The following is a 14,145-nucleotide window of genomic DNA, read 5'->3' on the forward strand; positions in this document are numbered from 1 at the left end:
GAAGACAAAAATATCCCTATTCCATGATAAGGTCTTCAAATGCTATTACTCTCATATATGATAATCACATTGGGTCCTCAAGGTACTGTAAAGCATCCCCAGTGACATTCAAAGTAGCCATAAATTGTTTTAATCATTCATATTTGAAAAAGAAAGAGGATGAAAACCACATTGTTCATATAACACATGTTGCTGGATGATTAGCCAGCCCAATGAGTAACCCAACTGTGCACATATGTTATATAAACATAGAATAAAGACAATGGGCTGGGTCTCAATTTGATTATAGAAAGAGATTGAACTAGAACATAATGTAAGTAATGTGATTTAGATTTCAAAGTTTCCAATGATCCCAAACTGCTTATTAATGTCATGTGGCTATAGATAATGGAACACCACCATTTAAGAAGAATAAAAACTGCATATTAATGTTAGTTACCAATGATGACTTTCTTGCAAGAAGCTGAATAAATCAACACATATGATCTGCAAAAGAAATCACATAGCAAGAGTGAAGGACTGATACATGACCCCAATTCAACATGGCTACTACACCCTTCCCTTGGACCATGAAATATCCAAAGTAAGGACTCTGGTGTATTTAGAGGATCCCCTGTTATTTAATGAGGAAGGATAAAAAAGAATTGCACAAAATGAGAACTAGAGAGATTGTGATATTGTAACAGTGGCAGGAGTACCAAGATAGAAGAAATGTAAACTAAATATCTATTATGTATCACCTTTTATTTGGTAAGGGTATCTTTATCCCTAGTGAAGAACTCCACATTCTTAGCACCACCATTGTACACGTTACAGTAACATTATTTCTACTGACAAAAGCATGAAATGAATGTGTCACTGAAAATCATGGTCATGTTATAATTTCTCTTAATATTTCATATAGTGAATGGGGGTGGCTGTACAAACCAAGAGCATGAGGAAACCAAATGCCAGTAAATGATAAGATTTCTTAACCTAAAGTTCTACAGGAAAAATCAAAACAAGAGGCATAAAAGTTCTTAAGAATACAATTATAAGGGTGAAAAAAAGAACCAATTACAATAAGAATAAAAAGAGGATTGTATTTAGGAATAGATTTGGATATACAGGGGACACATGGATGAAATTAGATTTTTTTAAAAAACAAGCATAGAAGATGAAAGGAAGGCTAAGTAATACGAAAGCATGGTATGATATTATGTAAATAGTGTCTAGAAAATCAAAACTCAGAATGGATTTAGTCTAGCAATGCATACTAAGGAGAATATAAAACTTTTTGTTTTTCTTTTTTAAAAAATGCTAAGTTCGGGGCAGCTAGATGGCACAGTGGATAAAGCACCGGCCCTGGATTCAGGAGGACCTGAGTTCAAATCCAGCCTCAGATACATGACACTTACTAGCTGTGTGACTCTGGGCAAGTCGCTTAACCCCCATTGCCCCACCAAAAAAAAAATGCTAAGTTCAGGGGAAACACGATAAAGAATTTATGAAAATATGAAAAGGGGGCAGGGAGACTTTTGCAAGTGTTTTTTATAGCAAACATTAAGAATTTCAAAATTAGCTAAATGGTTTAGAAAAGAAAAACAGAGGCAATGTGGTATGACAATTCATCTTGAGCTTGAAGTCAGGAAGACTTGGGTTTGAATTCTAAGTCAAACACTTATTAGCTATGTGACAATGGTCACATCACTTAAGCTCAATGGATCTATTTCCTAATTTGTAAACTGAGGATGTTATGCTATGATTTCTTAGGGTCCATGCAGCTTTAAATCAATGATCCTATTAATATGAGATCCTCCATATTTCTTTCTTGTTACAAAAATGTATTTGGTAAAGCAAAGCACAAAGTTAAAGGAAGGTCCCATACCTTTATTATGATCATGAACATTTTCTTATTAAATGAAAGTAAGGAAATAACTTGGTTCAATGATTTTTTGATTATACGTATCAAGCAGAGTACAGAACAGAGACATGCATACTCACCACAGATACCCTTTCATTGAGTTCAATTTGATAAATATTAAATATTATTCACTGACATGAATTTGGCAAAAAAAAAAAATGACAACTGTTAAACTCTTACTATGATTTAGTCAGTCTGTCCTATTCAGAATCCTAATGGAAGAGGAATTCCTTTAAGATGGTAAGATCTTTTATATGATCCTACTTATGGAGTTACACTGTGCTTTTTGCACCCCGCCCCAGAATACTAAAATTTCATCAGTGAAGTTCATCATCACTCAAAAGAGATCATGATAATAATCCAAAAAGGTAAATCCAAATGCCAGGAAAATATCACTTTTAATGATGAGGAAATGTAGTTGAAATTGATTCTGTGATCCAATATATTAGCTATTCTCCTAACTTTATGACACCTTTAAATTTGGTAAGCATGCCATTATGCCCCTATCTAAATAACTGATGAAAATAATGAATACATCAATGCCAAAATATGAGCTTTGTGGTCCTCATGTAATCTCCATGTAGGTCATCAATAATACAATAATTAATCTTCTTTGAGTGTATTTATTAAGCTGTTTCTGAATCCATCTAATGGAAGCATTTAAGAGAATATCCCAAGAGACAGTCAAATGCCTTGGTGAAATTCAGTTAATTTTAGTTTCTTGAGTTTAATTAATAAAATAATTTCCTTTCTGACTATATATTCAATAAATGTTCACTAAAATAACAAGGTTAGACCTCTGATTTTATTGATATTGGGCACTCCCTGGTGAGCACACTCTTCTATCAAGGTAGGCCAGCACCTTCTCTGTTACTCAGTCTTAGAATGTTTCCTGGAGCACAAAGAGGTTAAGTTCTAGGGTCACACAACCAATTGTGTCAGAAGTAGAATTTGAACCCAGGACTTCATGAGCAATACTTCATCAACTATGTCTTGTTCCCTTTCCAACTGATGTTTGCTATACATTTTAGATAACTGTGTAAAGTTAAAAACAATAATTTCAGGGAGGGGGAGGATTCTAATAAAATATGCTTTGAACATCTGTATTGCCAAATTATGGTCACTCATTCACTTTCATGCCTATTTAGAAACATTTTTTAAAAATACTATGTTCCAGACTCTAACCAGCAATGAACTTCAAACTATAGTAAGTGTATACCTCCTTACTGTGTTACATGTGGGTCCTTTTCCCTTTTCCATGATCTCCCTGGGAAAAGGTCCTAATAGTGGTATTTCAGGGTCAAAGTATATGCACAGCTTTATAGCCCTTTGAGCATAATTCCAAACTGCTCTCCAGAATGATTGGATCAGTTCACAGCTCCACCAACAATGCATGTGTTCCAATTTTTCCACAGCTTCTCCAACATTTATCATCTTCCCTTTTTGTCATATTAGCCAATCTGATAGGTGTCAGGTGGTACCTCAGAGTTGTTTTAATTTGCATCTCTCTAATCAATGGTGATTTAGAGCATTTTTTCATACGGGAATAGATAGCTTTGATTTCTTCATCAGAGACCAGTTAACTTTTTTTTTTTGTGGTGAGGCAATTGGAGTTAAGTGACTTGCCCAGGGTCACACAGCTAGTAAGTGTCAAGTGTCTGAGGCCAGATTTGAACTCAGGTACTCCTGACTCCAGGGCCAGTGTTCTATCCACTGTGCCACCTAGCTGCCCCCAGTTAACCTTTTAAAAAGAAACTTTATGATTCCTGGATGAAGATTGTTCTCCTTGATAGAGAAATAAAAGCAAAAGAGATCCATTCCTCTATTAGGTTTAAAAGGTATAGAATGGAAATACTAGTATAAATACAAACTCCTCTGTTTAACTTTTAAAGTTAACCTGATCATGATATATTTTTCCAATGTTTTCCCACTACACTCTGTGATCAAACCAAACTAGCCTTTTCTCTATTTCTTGCTGCTTTATTCAACCTCTCAAGGGTCTGGGTGTAGTAAATACCTGGGGTAGAGAATTTCTAGGAAAAGCGGCACTTAGGAAAATGATACAATCAGAAGCTCTATTGTTAATAGTGCCACAAGAAGGCAAAGATATATAAACACTATATGGCAATATAAACAGACATGGATTTATTTCCAGAAATGCAAGAAACTTATCAGGCATGAGGGGGTAGGAGATATGTTCAAAGATGGGGTTCAGGTGGGAAGGTTATAATACCCTAAAAATGGCCTTGGTTAAGAACAAGCAATTGGCTCCCGGAGATGGTGGGAAAATTCTCAGTCTCCCTCATTGATACCAGGCTTGGGTGAAGCTTACAACAGGGAAAGTTTCTTTATCAGGACCACACACTGGTGGGAGGTATAATATTAATCAAAGTAGCAAATGAAGAATGAAATAGGGCCCCTGCAATAGGTTAAGGATTCATCCAATCAAAAACCTCCAAGCTTTATCTGCCTAACCCAGTGGGTTTTTTTGTTTTTTGTTTTTTGTTTTTGTTTTTGTTTTTGTTTTGTTTTGTTTGTTGTTGTTTTGTTTTTCATTTTTTGGTGGGGCAATGAAGGTTAAGTGACTTGCCCAAGGTCACACAGCTAGTAAGTGTCAAGAATGTGAGGTCAGAATTGAACTCAAGGTGTCCTGACTCCAGGGCCAGTGCTTTATCCACTGTACCACCTACCTGCCCCCATAACCCAGTGTTAATAGTTGAAAAGGACCACCATCTGTTTTACCTATGTGTTTCCATGGGCATTAGGACTGCTGGCGCTAATTGACTCCATATTAGAGTCCTATTAGTATAATATGACATTGAACCATGATTCAACAAGAATATCAAACAATAAAAAAATGTATAATTGCCACATTCACATATGACACTGCATGTCTTCATACTTTTTAGTTGGTCATCCCTCATATCTGTAATAATTTTCATCTCTACCTTACAAAATCTCTTTTTTCCTTTAAGAAGCCATTCCTGATTTCCCTCAATTACTAGTGATATAACAGATGATATAGATATAGATATGGATGAAATAGTCATAGATATTTGTTGTCTTCCTCCATTAGAATGTAAGACTTTATATTTTATCCTTTTATTTCCTTCTTAAATGTAATAAGGGAATAAAATAAGAAGTGTATTTTCTCTGTCAAGGAGAGTAATCTTCAATGTAAGATTTATAAAACTAGAAAAAAGGTTAACTGAGAAGTTAGAACTAAGGCATACATTTTCTTAGGAGTAGATGTTATTTCACTATTATTGTTATTGTTTTGTTATTATTTCTATCTTTAGTTCCTAGCACAGTGTCTGGAATATGGTATGCACTGATATTCTTGTTGGTTGACTAATGAACACATTTGTATGAGTGGATGAGTTTTACATATGTCAACATATGTTAGATTGTGAGCATCTTGAAAATGGACAGTTCCCCACCCCCCTTTTCTTTGTATTCTTTGTATTCCCAATACTTAACACAATGATACAATCATAGGTGCTTAATAAATGCTAGTAGAATGACTGTGATATTAGATCTTTCCCTTGGTGCTTAGTAGTAAAAGTTCAAAATCAAGAAGACATTTGGTATCTGAAGTAGAGGAAAGGATGCCTCCAAATGAAGAAAGGGAGAAGAAATGGAAACTATAGATACAGGTTAGCATGTATCCTAGTTGGTTAGCAGTCTTACCTATATATGTGCTTAGTCAAATAGAAGCTATATACAAAAGCGCATTCTTCATATTCTACATGAATGGACTACATATCTCTGAGACCCCATCTAATTCTAAAATTAATGTATAAATAATTATAAATCAGGTATAATATTAAAATAAGGTTCTTTTCTTAGTATGCACTATACCATTTAATCTGCTATTTTTAAAAAATTATTTTACCAAGTACTCTTCCACAGTAAACTTTGGTCTTTATGTCTTTTTCATTTTTTTTTTCTATTTAGAATTTTATTTTCCCAAATTACATGTAAAAACAAATTTTAAAATCATTTTTTAAAAAACATTGTGTTTTAAATTCTCTTCATCCCTTCTTCTTCACCACCCTTTAAGAACTGAAGCAATTCAATATAAGTAATACATGAGTAACTGTGCAAAATATTTCCACATTTGCCAGGTTGTGAAAGAAAACAGGCAAAAATGAAACTTCAGATAAAGGAACTAACCAAAAAAAAATGCTTCAATTTGTATTCAGATACCATCAGTTCTTTCTCTGTAAATGGATTGCATTTTTAATAAGTCCTTCAGAGTTGTCTTGGATTAATGTATTGCTGAAAAATACTAAGTCATTGATAGCAGATTATCCTACAATATTACTGTTATTTTGTATATAGTACATTTCATTCTGTATCAGCTAATGTAGGTCTTTCTAGGTTTTTCTGATAGCATACGGCTCATCATTTTTTATATAGTAAATTACATTTATATAGTACTTTAAAGACTTTAAAGACAGATTTCCTCTGGAATATCATATTCCATGCCCTCCACTCCATTAATGTAGAAGCTGCTAGATTTTGTGCTACCCTGACCATGGCTCCATCATATTTGAATTGTTTCTTTCTGGCTGCTTGCAATGTTTTCTGCTTGATCAGAGACTTCTGGAATTTGGCTTTAACATTCCTGGAAGTTTTCATTTGGGGATCTCTTTCAGGAGGTGATTGGTAGATTCTTTCAATTCCTCTTTTACCTTCTGTTTCTAGAATGTCAAGACAATTTTCCCTGCCAATCTCTTGGAAGATGATGTCTCAGCTCTTTTTTTGATCATGGTTTTCAGGTGGTCCAACAATTTTCAAATTATCTCTCCTGGATCTATTTTCCAGGTTAGCTGTTTTTCCAAGGAGATATTTCACATTGCCCTCTATTTTTTCATTCATTTTATTTTGCTTTATTGTGTCTTCATTTCTCATAAAGTCATTAGCTTCCATTTGCTCAATCTTAATTCTTAAGCAATGATTATCTTCAGAGAGCTTTTGTATCTCCTTTTCCATTTGGCTTTTCAAGATGTTGCCTTTTTTTCATGACTTTCCTGCATCACTCTCATTTCTCTTTCCATTTTTCCCATACCTCTTAGTTTATCTTCAAAGTCCATTTTGAGCACTTCAAGGGTCTGAGACCAATTCATATTTTTCTTGTATGCTTTGAATGTAGGAGCTTTGACTTTGTTATCTTCTTCTGAGGGTGTATTTTGATGTTCCTTGTCACCAAAGATAATTTATAGGGTCCACATTTTTCCTCCATCTGCTCATTTTGCCAGCCTATTTCTTAACTTTTAACTCCTTCTTAAACTGGGGCACTGCTTCCAGGGCACACTGTCCCAAGATTCAGGGGGTCACAACTGGTACTATTCAAGGCAGATTCTACACTCTCCTGGCCTATTCTCTAGTCTGTAAGTAACCACAGACCTGCTTGCTCTTTAACCTGGGAACAGAATTCTGTTTCACTGTGGTTGCAAGCTTGGGGTGGCTGGGCCACCACTTAAGACTGCTTCCTGGTTCTAATCATAGCAACACAACAGAATTCTTCCTCGGTGCCAGCAGAGACCAATGCAGTCTCCCCCTGGCCAACCACTTTACCACCTCAATAGTCCTTGGGCTGAGTTCCAGAAGTAGCAGCTGCCTCTGCTGATTCCAAGGCTCCAGAGGCCTGCTTTTCTGCAACTGGGACTGGTGCTATATGCTGTGGCCCAGATCTACACTCCATTCTCACCCAGGTACAACAGACCTTTATTGCCAACCTTTTGAGCCATCTTTGGCTGGAAAATGATCTCACCCTGTTCTTTTATGGGTTCTACTGCTGCAGGATTTGTCTTATGGCATTATTTGAAGGGATTTGTAGGGATTTGGGGGAGAGCTTCGAGGGGTCACTGCCTTTCCTCTGTCATCTTGGCTCCACACAGGAAGCACTCTTGGCTCTCTGATCTTTATGTCTTAATGATCCCACAATTTACTGAAAGTATAGAGACATTTATTTATATATTTTTTCTCCTCTGATAGAATGTAAACCCCTCAAGGACAGAGATTATTTCAATTTTGTCTTTGTATCACCAATACTTTGCACAGAACTAGATACATAGTAGAAGTTAAATAAATATTTGTCAATTGATTTACTGATTTATTGAGTATAAAAAATTGATTTCCTATTAACAAAGAATTCTCTTTAAGACTCTCTTGCATCAAGATGTGACACAAGTAAATGTCAAAGTCATAGAAGATACTTCAAAATATGTAAACAGAGATTCCTTTGTTACACAATTCTGACAGCCCAGTAAAACCATCTTTGCAGATGGGCTAAACAGGGTTGAGGGTAACTGACAGGCCTCAAACAAGTCAGTGAGAGAGGGAAATGTCTACCCAAAATGTGAAGAATTCCCCTCACAGACTGGGCAGATGAGCACAATTTTTTCCAACAACCATGAAGGTGGACAAAGCATTTACTGTGGAACACTTAGAGCTTGGTCCAGACATTGAAAATGCCAACGTCATCAACTACATCCTGGGAGCTTGTTCATTGTCTTGACTTTTGTCTTGCCACTGGATTTGATATCTCTGGAAAAGAGTGAGGCTGATGATTTTATGCTACTCTGTCCCACTTAATTCCTATTCATGTGCAAGTCAAGACATCACCCTGTGTTGTCATTGGGCCCTTTAGAAAATAAAGGGCCTCTACAACCAACAACAATTGTAATAATGCTAGTGTTTTGGGGGCAGCTAGGTGGTGCAGTGGATAAAGCACCAGCCCTGGATTCAGGATAACCTGAATTCAAATCTGGTCTGAGAAACTTGACACTTATTAGCTATGTGACCCTGGGCAAGTCAATTAACCCTCATTGCCCTGCAAAAATTTAAAAAAAAATAATGTTAGTGTTTCTATGTTTTTCTTGATGTGGGAATTACTTTCAGTGATGTAGATTCTAACTCATCCTATGTGGCTCTTATCCATGTCTTCCTATAAATTTGTACCCAGAAGTCGACCCACATAATCAGGTCTTTCCTTAATTTTTTTTTTGACATAATTAGGGTGCTAGTGGAATGTGTGAATTTATGTTCATTCTAGCACATTTTTTCTTCATATGTATTTTTTATCTTTGACATCAAAGTAGCCACTGTTACAGAGATGTGACATGATCACCACCACCCCTGCCCTGCTTCAGCTCTGTTTGGAAGATTGTGATCTTCTTTCTTTTTGTAGGTTCTGTAGTTTTAGAATCTGTTTAGAGACTTGATTTAATGTTGTTTTTGAGGGAAATTTGGGACGGCTCAGGCAGCTTACTGGCTTCTCCCCTCCATATTGGCTCCCATACAAGTTGATATTCTCTTAAACAATACAAACTACACCTTGTCCATATGTGACAATCTAATTCTGCCTTTTTCTTCATAAGAGGGTGTTTGGTCTACCCATCACTCTGGAAGCCTTTTCTAATGCTCTCCTGCCAATAAAGGGACATTAATGGCATACTCAGGTTGTAGCTCTCTCTACTGAGAGAGAGATTTTTTTTTCTTTTACCTGGTCATGTATTTTTCTCAAATCAAATAAGATATAAATAATTGGAAAAATATCAATTGTTCATGGATAGGCTGACCTAATATAATAAAATAATATAATAAAAATGACAATTCTACCTAAATTAAACTATTTGTTAAATCAGACTACCTAAAAATTATTTTATAGAGCTAGAAAAAATAATAACAAAATTCATCTGGAAAAACAAAAGGTCAAGAATATCAAGGGAAACAATGAAAAAAAAATGCACAGCAAGGTAGGTTAGCTATACGAAATCTGAAGCTTTACTATAAAGCAGCAGTCATCAAAAATATCTGGTACTTGGGGCAATTAGGTGGCGCAGTGGATAGAGCACCGGCCCTGGAGTCAGGAGGACCTGAGTTCAAATTTGGCCTCAGACACTTGACACTTACTAACTGTGTGACCCTGGGCAAGTCACTTAACCCCAATTGCCTCACTAAAAAAAAAAACAAAAACAAAAACAAATATCTGGGACTGTCTAAGAAATAGAGTGGAGGATCAGTGGAATAGGTTAGGCAAAGGAGATACAATAGGAAATGACTTTAATAACGTACTGTTTGATAAACCCAAAGACTCCAACTTCTGAGCTAGGAATTCACTATTTGACAAAAACTGCTTGGAAAACTGGAAGAGAGTATGGCGGAAACTAGGCATAGACCAACATCTTGCACCTTATACTAAAATGAGGTCAAAATGGATACATGATTTAGAGAGGAGGAGGAGGAGGAGGAGGCCCAGGAGGAGCCTGACTGCAGGGAGGAGACTCTCCACTCCCACTGCTGGACATCCAGCCGGGCTGGCCCCCTGAGAGGCCTGCAGCAGGACATGAGAAGGCCCCCCGGCTGAGCCCAGGAGCCCCAGGAATGCTGGGAGGCGATTGTGTCTGATGGAGAAGAGAAGCCTGGGGAGCCCTGTGACCTTGGCCATGGGCAGTGCCCCCCGAGGCCAGACCCCTGCCCTGCTGGGAGTGGATGGGTTGCTGGTGGTGAAGGTGGAAGAGGATGAGGAGGCTGTGTGTGAAGAGGTGCCCGACCCTGAGTCCTGGAGGCTGCGTTTCCACCAGTTTGGCCACTATGGGGGGGCAGTGGGGCCCCAGGAGGCCCTGGCCCAGCTGCAGGAGCTGTGTCACTGCTGGCTAAGACCAGACATCCACACCAAGGAGCAGATGCTGGAGCTGCTGGTCCTGGAGCAGTTCCTGACCCTCCTGCCCTGGCAGCTGTTGGTCCGTGTGAGGGAGGAGCAGCTGCAGCGGGGAGAGGAGGTGCTGGGCCTGCTGGAGGGGCTAGACCAAGGGCTGGAAGAGAATGGCTTGCAGATGTCTGAAATCCTACCCTGGCCTCAGGAGCAGCTGAATGGGGACTGTGGTGTGGATGTGCTGGCAGCCAGAGCTGAGTCTCAGCCTCAGACAAGACCCTTGCCCATAGCCATGGCGGACTTGACATTTGCTGATGTGACCATGAGCTTCTTGTGGGAGGAGTGGGGGCACCTGGGGCCCAGGCAGAAGGAGCTCTACAGGGACGTGCTTTGGGAGAGCTACAGGCACATGGGTGCCCTCGGAATCCCTGTCCCCAAACCAGACCTGATTGCCTTGATTGATGGAGAGGAAGAGGCCAAGGATGGAGAGGAGAGCATGTCTGGAGGGGCCCGGCCAGGCGGCGGGAAGAGACTGTGCAGACTGAGTCCTCAAGAGAAAGACCCCCAACAGAGGGTTCTGCCAGCTGCCACCTCCCTTCAGGCCAAGTCACCAAAGCAGGCTATGAGGAGAAGGGCTTCTGTGGAGGGGCCGGGAAACCCCTGTGTTCCCCCTGCTCCTCAGAAAGGTCTTCTGGCTGCCACCATCCCAACTCTACAGCTCCAGTTTCCCCCAGTAAAAGGAGCCAAAGGGAAGTTCTCAGCCCAACAGATACCTCTGCCAAGTGAGGGAGGGTCTCCTCGATGCTTGAAAGAGAAGAACCTCTGCAAAGACCTCCCAGTATCGACCATGGGACCCAAACAATACAGATGTAGGGACTGTGGGAAAAGTTTCCATTGCAAGTCTCCTCTTGTCCGACACCAGAGAACGCACACGAGAGAAAAAACATTTAAATGTCCTGACTGTGGGAAAGACTTTAGCCAGAGATCCAATCTGAACATCCACCAGAGAGTCCACCCTGGGGAGAAGCCCTACGCTTGTGTTGACTGTAGGAAAGGGTTTAGCCACCAGACCACGCTTCGTATCCACAGGCGAACCCACATGAAAGAGAAACCATACACGTGTACTGAATGTGGGAAAGGCTTCAGCTAGACATCCCACCTGCATGTCCATCAGCACGTCCACAGGGGTGAAAAACCCTACAAGTGTCTTATCTGTGGTAAAGGCTTCAAACAGAGCTCCAACCTGCAGGTCCATCAGAGAGTCCACCGGGGAACAGTGCCCTCAAATCGCCCAGAGTGATGCCTAAGAGCCCCAAGGCTCTTCTACCTCATTCATATATTGGTTCGTTCATTCATTCATTTATTTAGCAGTCCTTATGAAAAGTTCTGTCATGTCATGAAGACAAAGAGAGATGCACCACAGGTCTTCCTCTAAAGTCTAAGGGTATATGGGAGAAAGGGGTTATGTGCTTTAATATAAACCAAGTTTGAATCCTAAAAAAAAAAAAATGGATATATGATTTAGACATAAAAGGTGATACCATAGGTAAATTAGGATAGGAAAGAATAGTTTACCTGTCAGATCTTTGGAAAGGAGAGCAGTTTATGACCAAAGAAGAGTTAGAGAATATTATGAAATGCAAAATGGATGATTTTGAGTATATTAAATTAAAAAGTTTTTGTACAAACAAAAGCAATGCATCCAAAATTAGAAGGGATGCAGAAAACTGGGAAACAATTTTTATGGTCAGTACGTCTGATAAAGGTTGCATTTCTAAAATATATAGGGAACTAAATCAAACTTATAAGAATCCAAGTCATTCCCCAATTGTGAAATGGTCAAAGGATATGAACAGGCAGTTTTCTGATGAAGAAATCAAAGCTATCTATTGCCATATGAAAAAATGCTCTAAATCACTATTGATTAAAAAGATGCAAATTAAAACAACTCTGAGGTACCACCTGATACCTATCAGATTGGCTAATATGACAAAAAAAGGAAAATAATAAGTGTTGAAGAAGCTGTGGAAAAATTGGAACACTAATGCATTACTGGTGAAGCTGTGAACTGATCCAACCATTCTGGAGATCAGTTTGAAATCATGCCCAAAGGGCTATAAAGCTGTGCATACCCTTTGACCCAGAAATACCACTATTAGGACCTTTTTCCAGGGAGATCATGGAAAAGGGAAAAGGACCCACATGTACAAAAATATTTATAGCTGCTCTTTTTGTGGTGGTAAGGAATTGGAAATTGAGGGGTTGCCCATCAACTGGTAAATGGCTTAACAAGTTGTGGTATAAGAATATAATGGAGTACTATTGTGCTGTAAGAAATGATGAGCAGGCAGATTTCAGAGAAATCTGGAAGGACTTGCATGAACTGATGATGAATGAGATGAGCAGAACCAGGAGAACATTATACACAGTATCAACAACATTGTGTGATAATCAACTGTGATAGACTTGATTTTTCCCAGCAATACAATGGTCCAAGATAGTTCCAAAGGACTCATGATGGAAAATGCTCTCCAATTCCAGAAAAAAAAAACTGTTGAATCTGGATGTGGATTGAACTATACTATTTCTATTATTTTTGTTGTTGTTTTTCTTTTTTGAGGTTTTTCCTTTTTGCTCTGATTCTTCTCTCATTACATGACTAATGTAGAAATATGTTTAATGTGATTGTATATATATAACCAAATCAGATTGCTTGTTGTCTTGGGGAGGGGTAAGGGAGGGGAGGGATAGAGAAAAATTTGAAACTAGAAATCTTATAAAAACAAATGTTGAAAATTATCTCTAAATGTAACTGGAAAATAATAAAATATTTATATGGGGAAAGAATAAAGCATTTCCTTGTGCTTATAGCCAAATATATATATACATATATCCACTTAAGTAAGATGAGGGATTCATTGAAGTATACCTGAAATTTTAATCATAGGGAATATGTTTGATGTATAAAGTATAGAACATCCATTTTCAACCCACTGTTTCCTGGGTTAAGTTTTGTCTTTTCATTGTTAAAAGTTGTTTCTTTTTTTTGTTTGTTTGTTCTTTGGTTTTTTGTTGTTTTTTAAAATCTCAATCCTGATTTGGCCCTGAGTCACTTACATAGAGGGATTTATTGTTAATGAGAGGTAGCATGGGATAGTGAGAAGATTTATTATCTTGGATTGGGGGCAGATAGGTGGTGCAGTGGATAAAGCACTGGCCCTGAAATTGGGAGGACCTCAGTTCAAACCTGACCTCAGACACTTATTAAGCTGTGTGACCCTGGGCAAGTCACTTACCCCATTTGGGTCCATTTCCAGTAATCCTGATACATAGATACATATATTTCCATCGGACCCAGGTGACTCTAGAGGAAAGAGTATGGTTGGTGACCTTGCACAGCCCTGCCTCACTTAAATCCCATTCACTGCAAATCATGACATCATCCAATGTCATGGTTCTTTTCAAGAATGAAGAACAAAAAACATTCCTTGATACCTTAGATTGAGGTCTTAATTTCTGCCTCCCATACTTTGGACAAGACATTTAAACTCTCTGTGTTTTAGTTTCCTAATCTGTA

At 38.4% G+C, this 14,145-nt stretch overlaps 1 protein-coding gene across 1 annotated transcript; it reads left to right on the forward strand.

The window, feature by feature from the left end:
• Positions 1–10,359: 10,359 nt before the first annotated feature.
• Positions 10,360–12,008, forward strand: LOC122744434 (zinc finger protein 500-like). Its single transcript, XM_043989920.1, is given in 1 exon segment — positions 10,360–12,008. A coding segment is annotated over 1 exon segment (1,509 nt). The 3' UTR covers positions 11,869–12,008.
• Positions 12,009–14,145: the final 2,137 nt, after the last annotated feature.

This window comes from Dromiciops gliroides, chromosome 2 (genome assembly GCF_019393635.1).
Source record: "Dromiciops gliroides isolate mDroGli1 chromosome 2, mDroGli1.pri, whole genome shotgun sequence".
Classification (NCBI taxonomy): domain Eukaryota; kingdom Metazoa; phylum Chordata; class Mammalia; order Microbiotheria; family Microbiotheriidae; genus Dromiciops; species Dromiciops gliroides.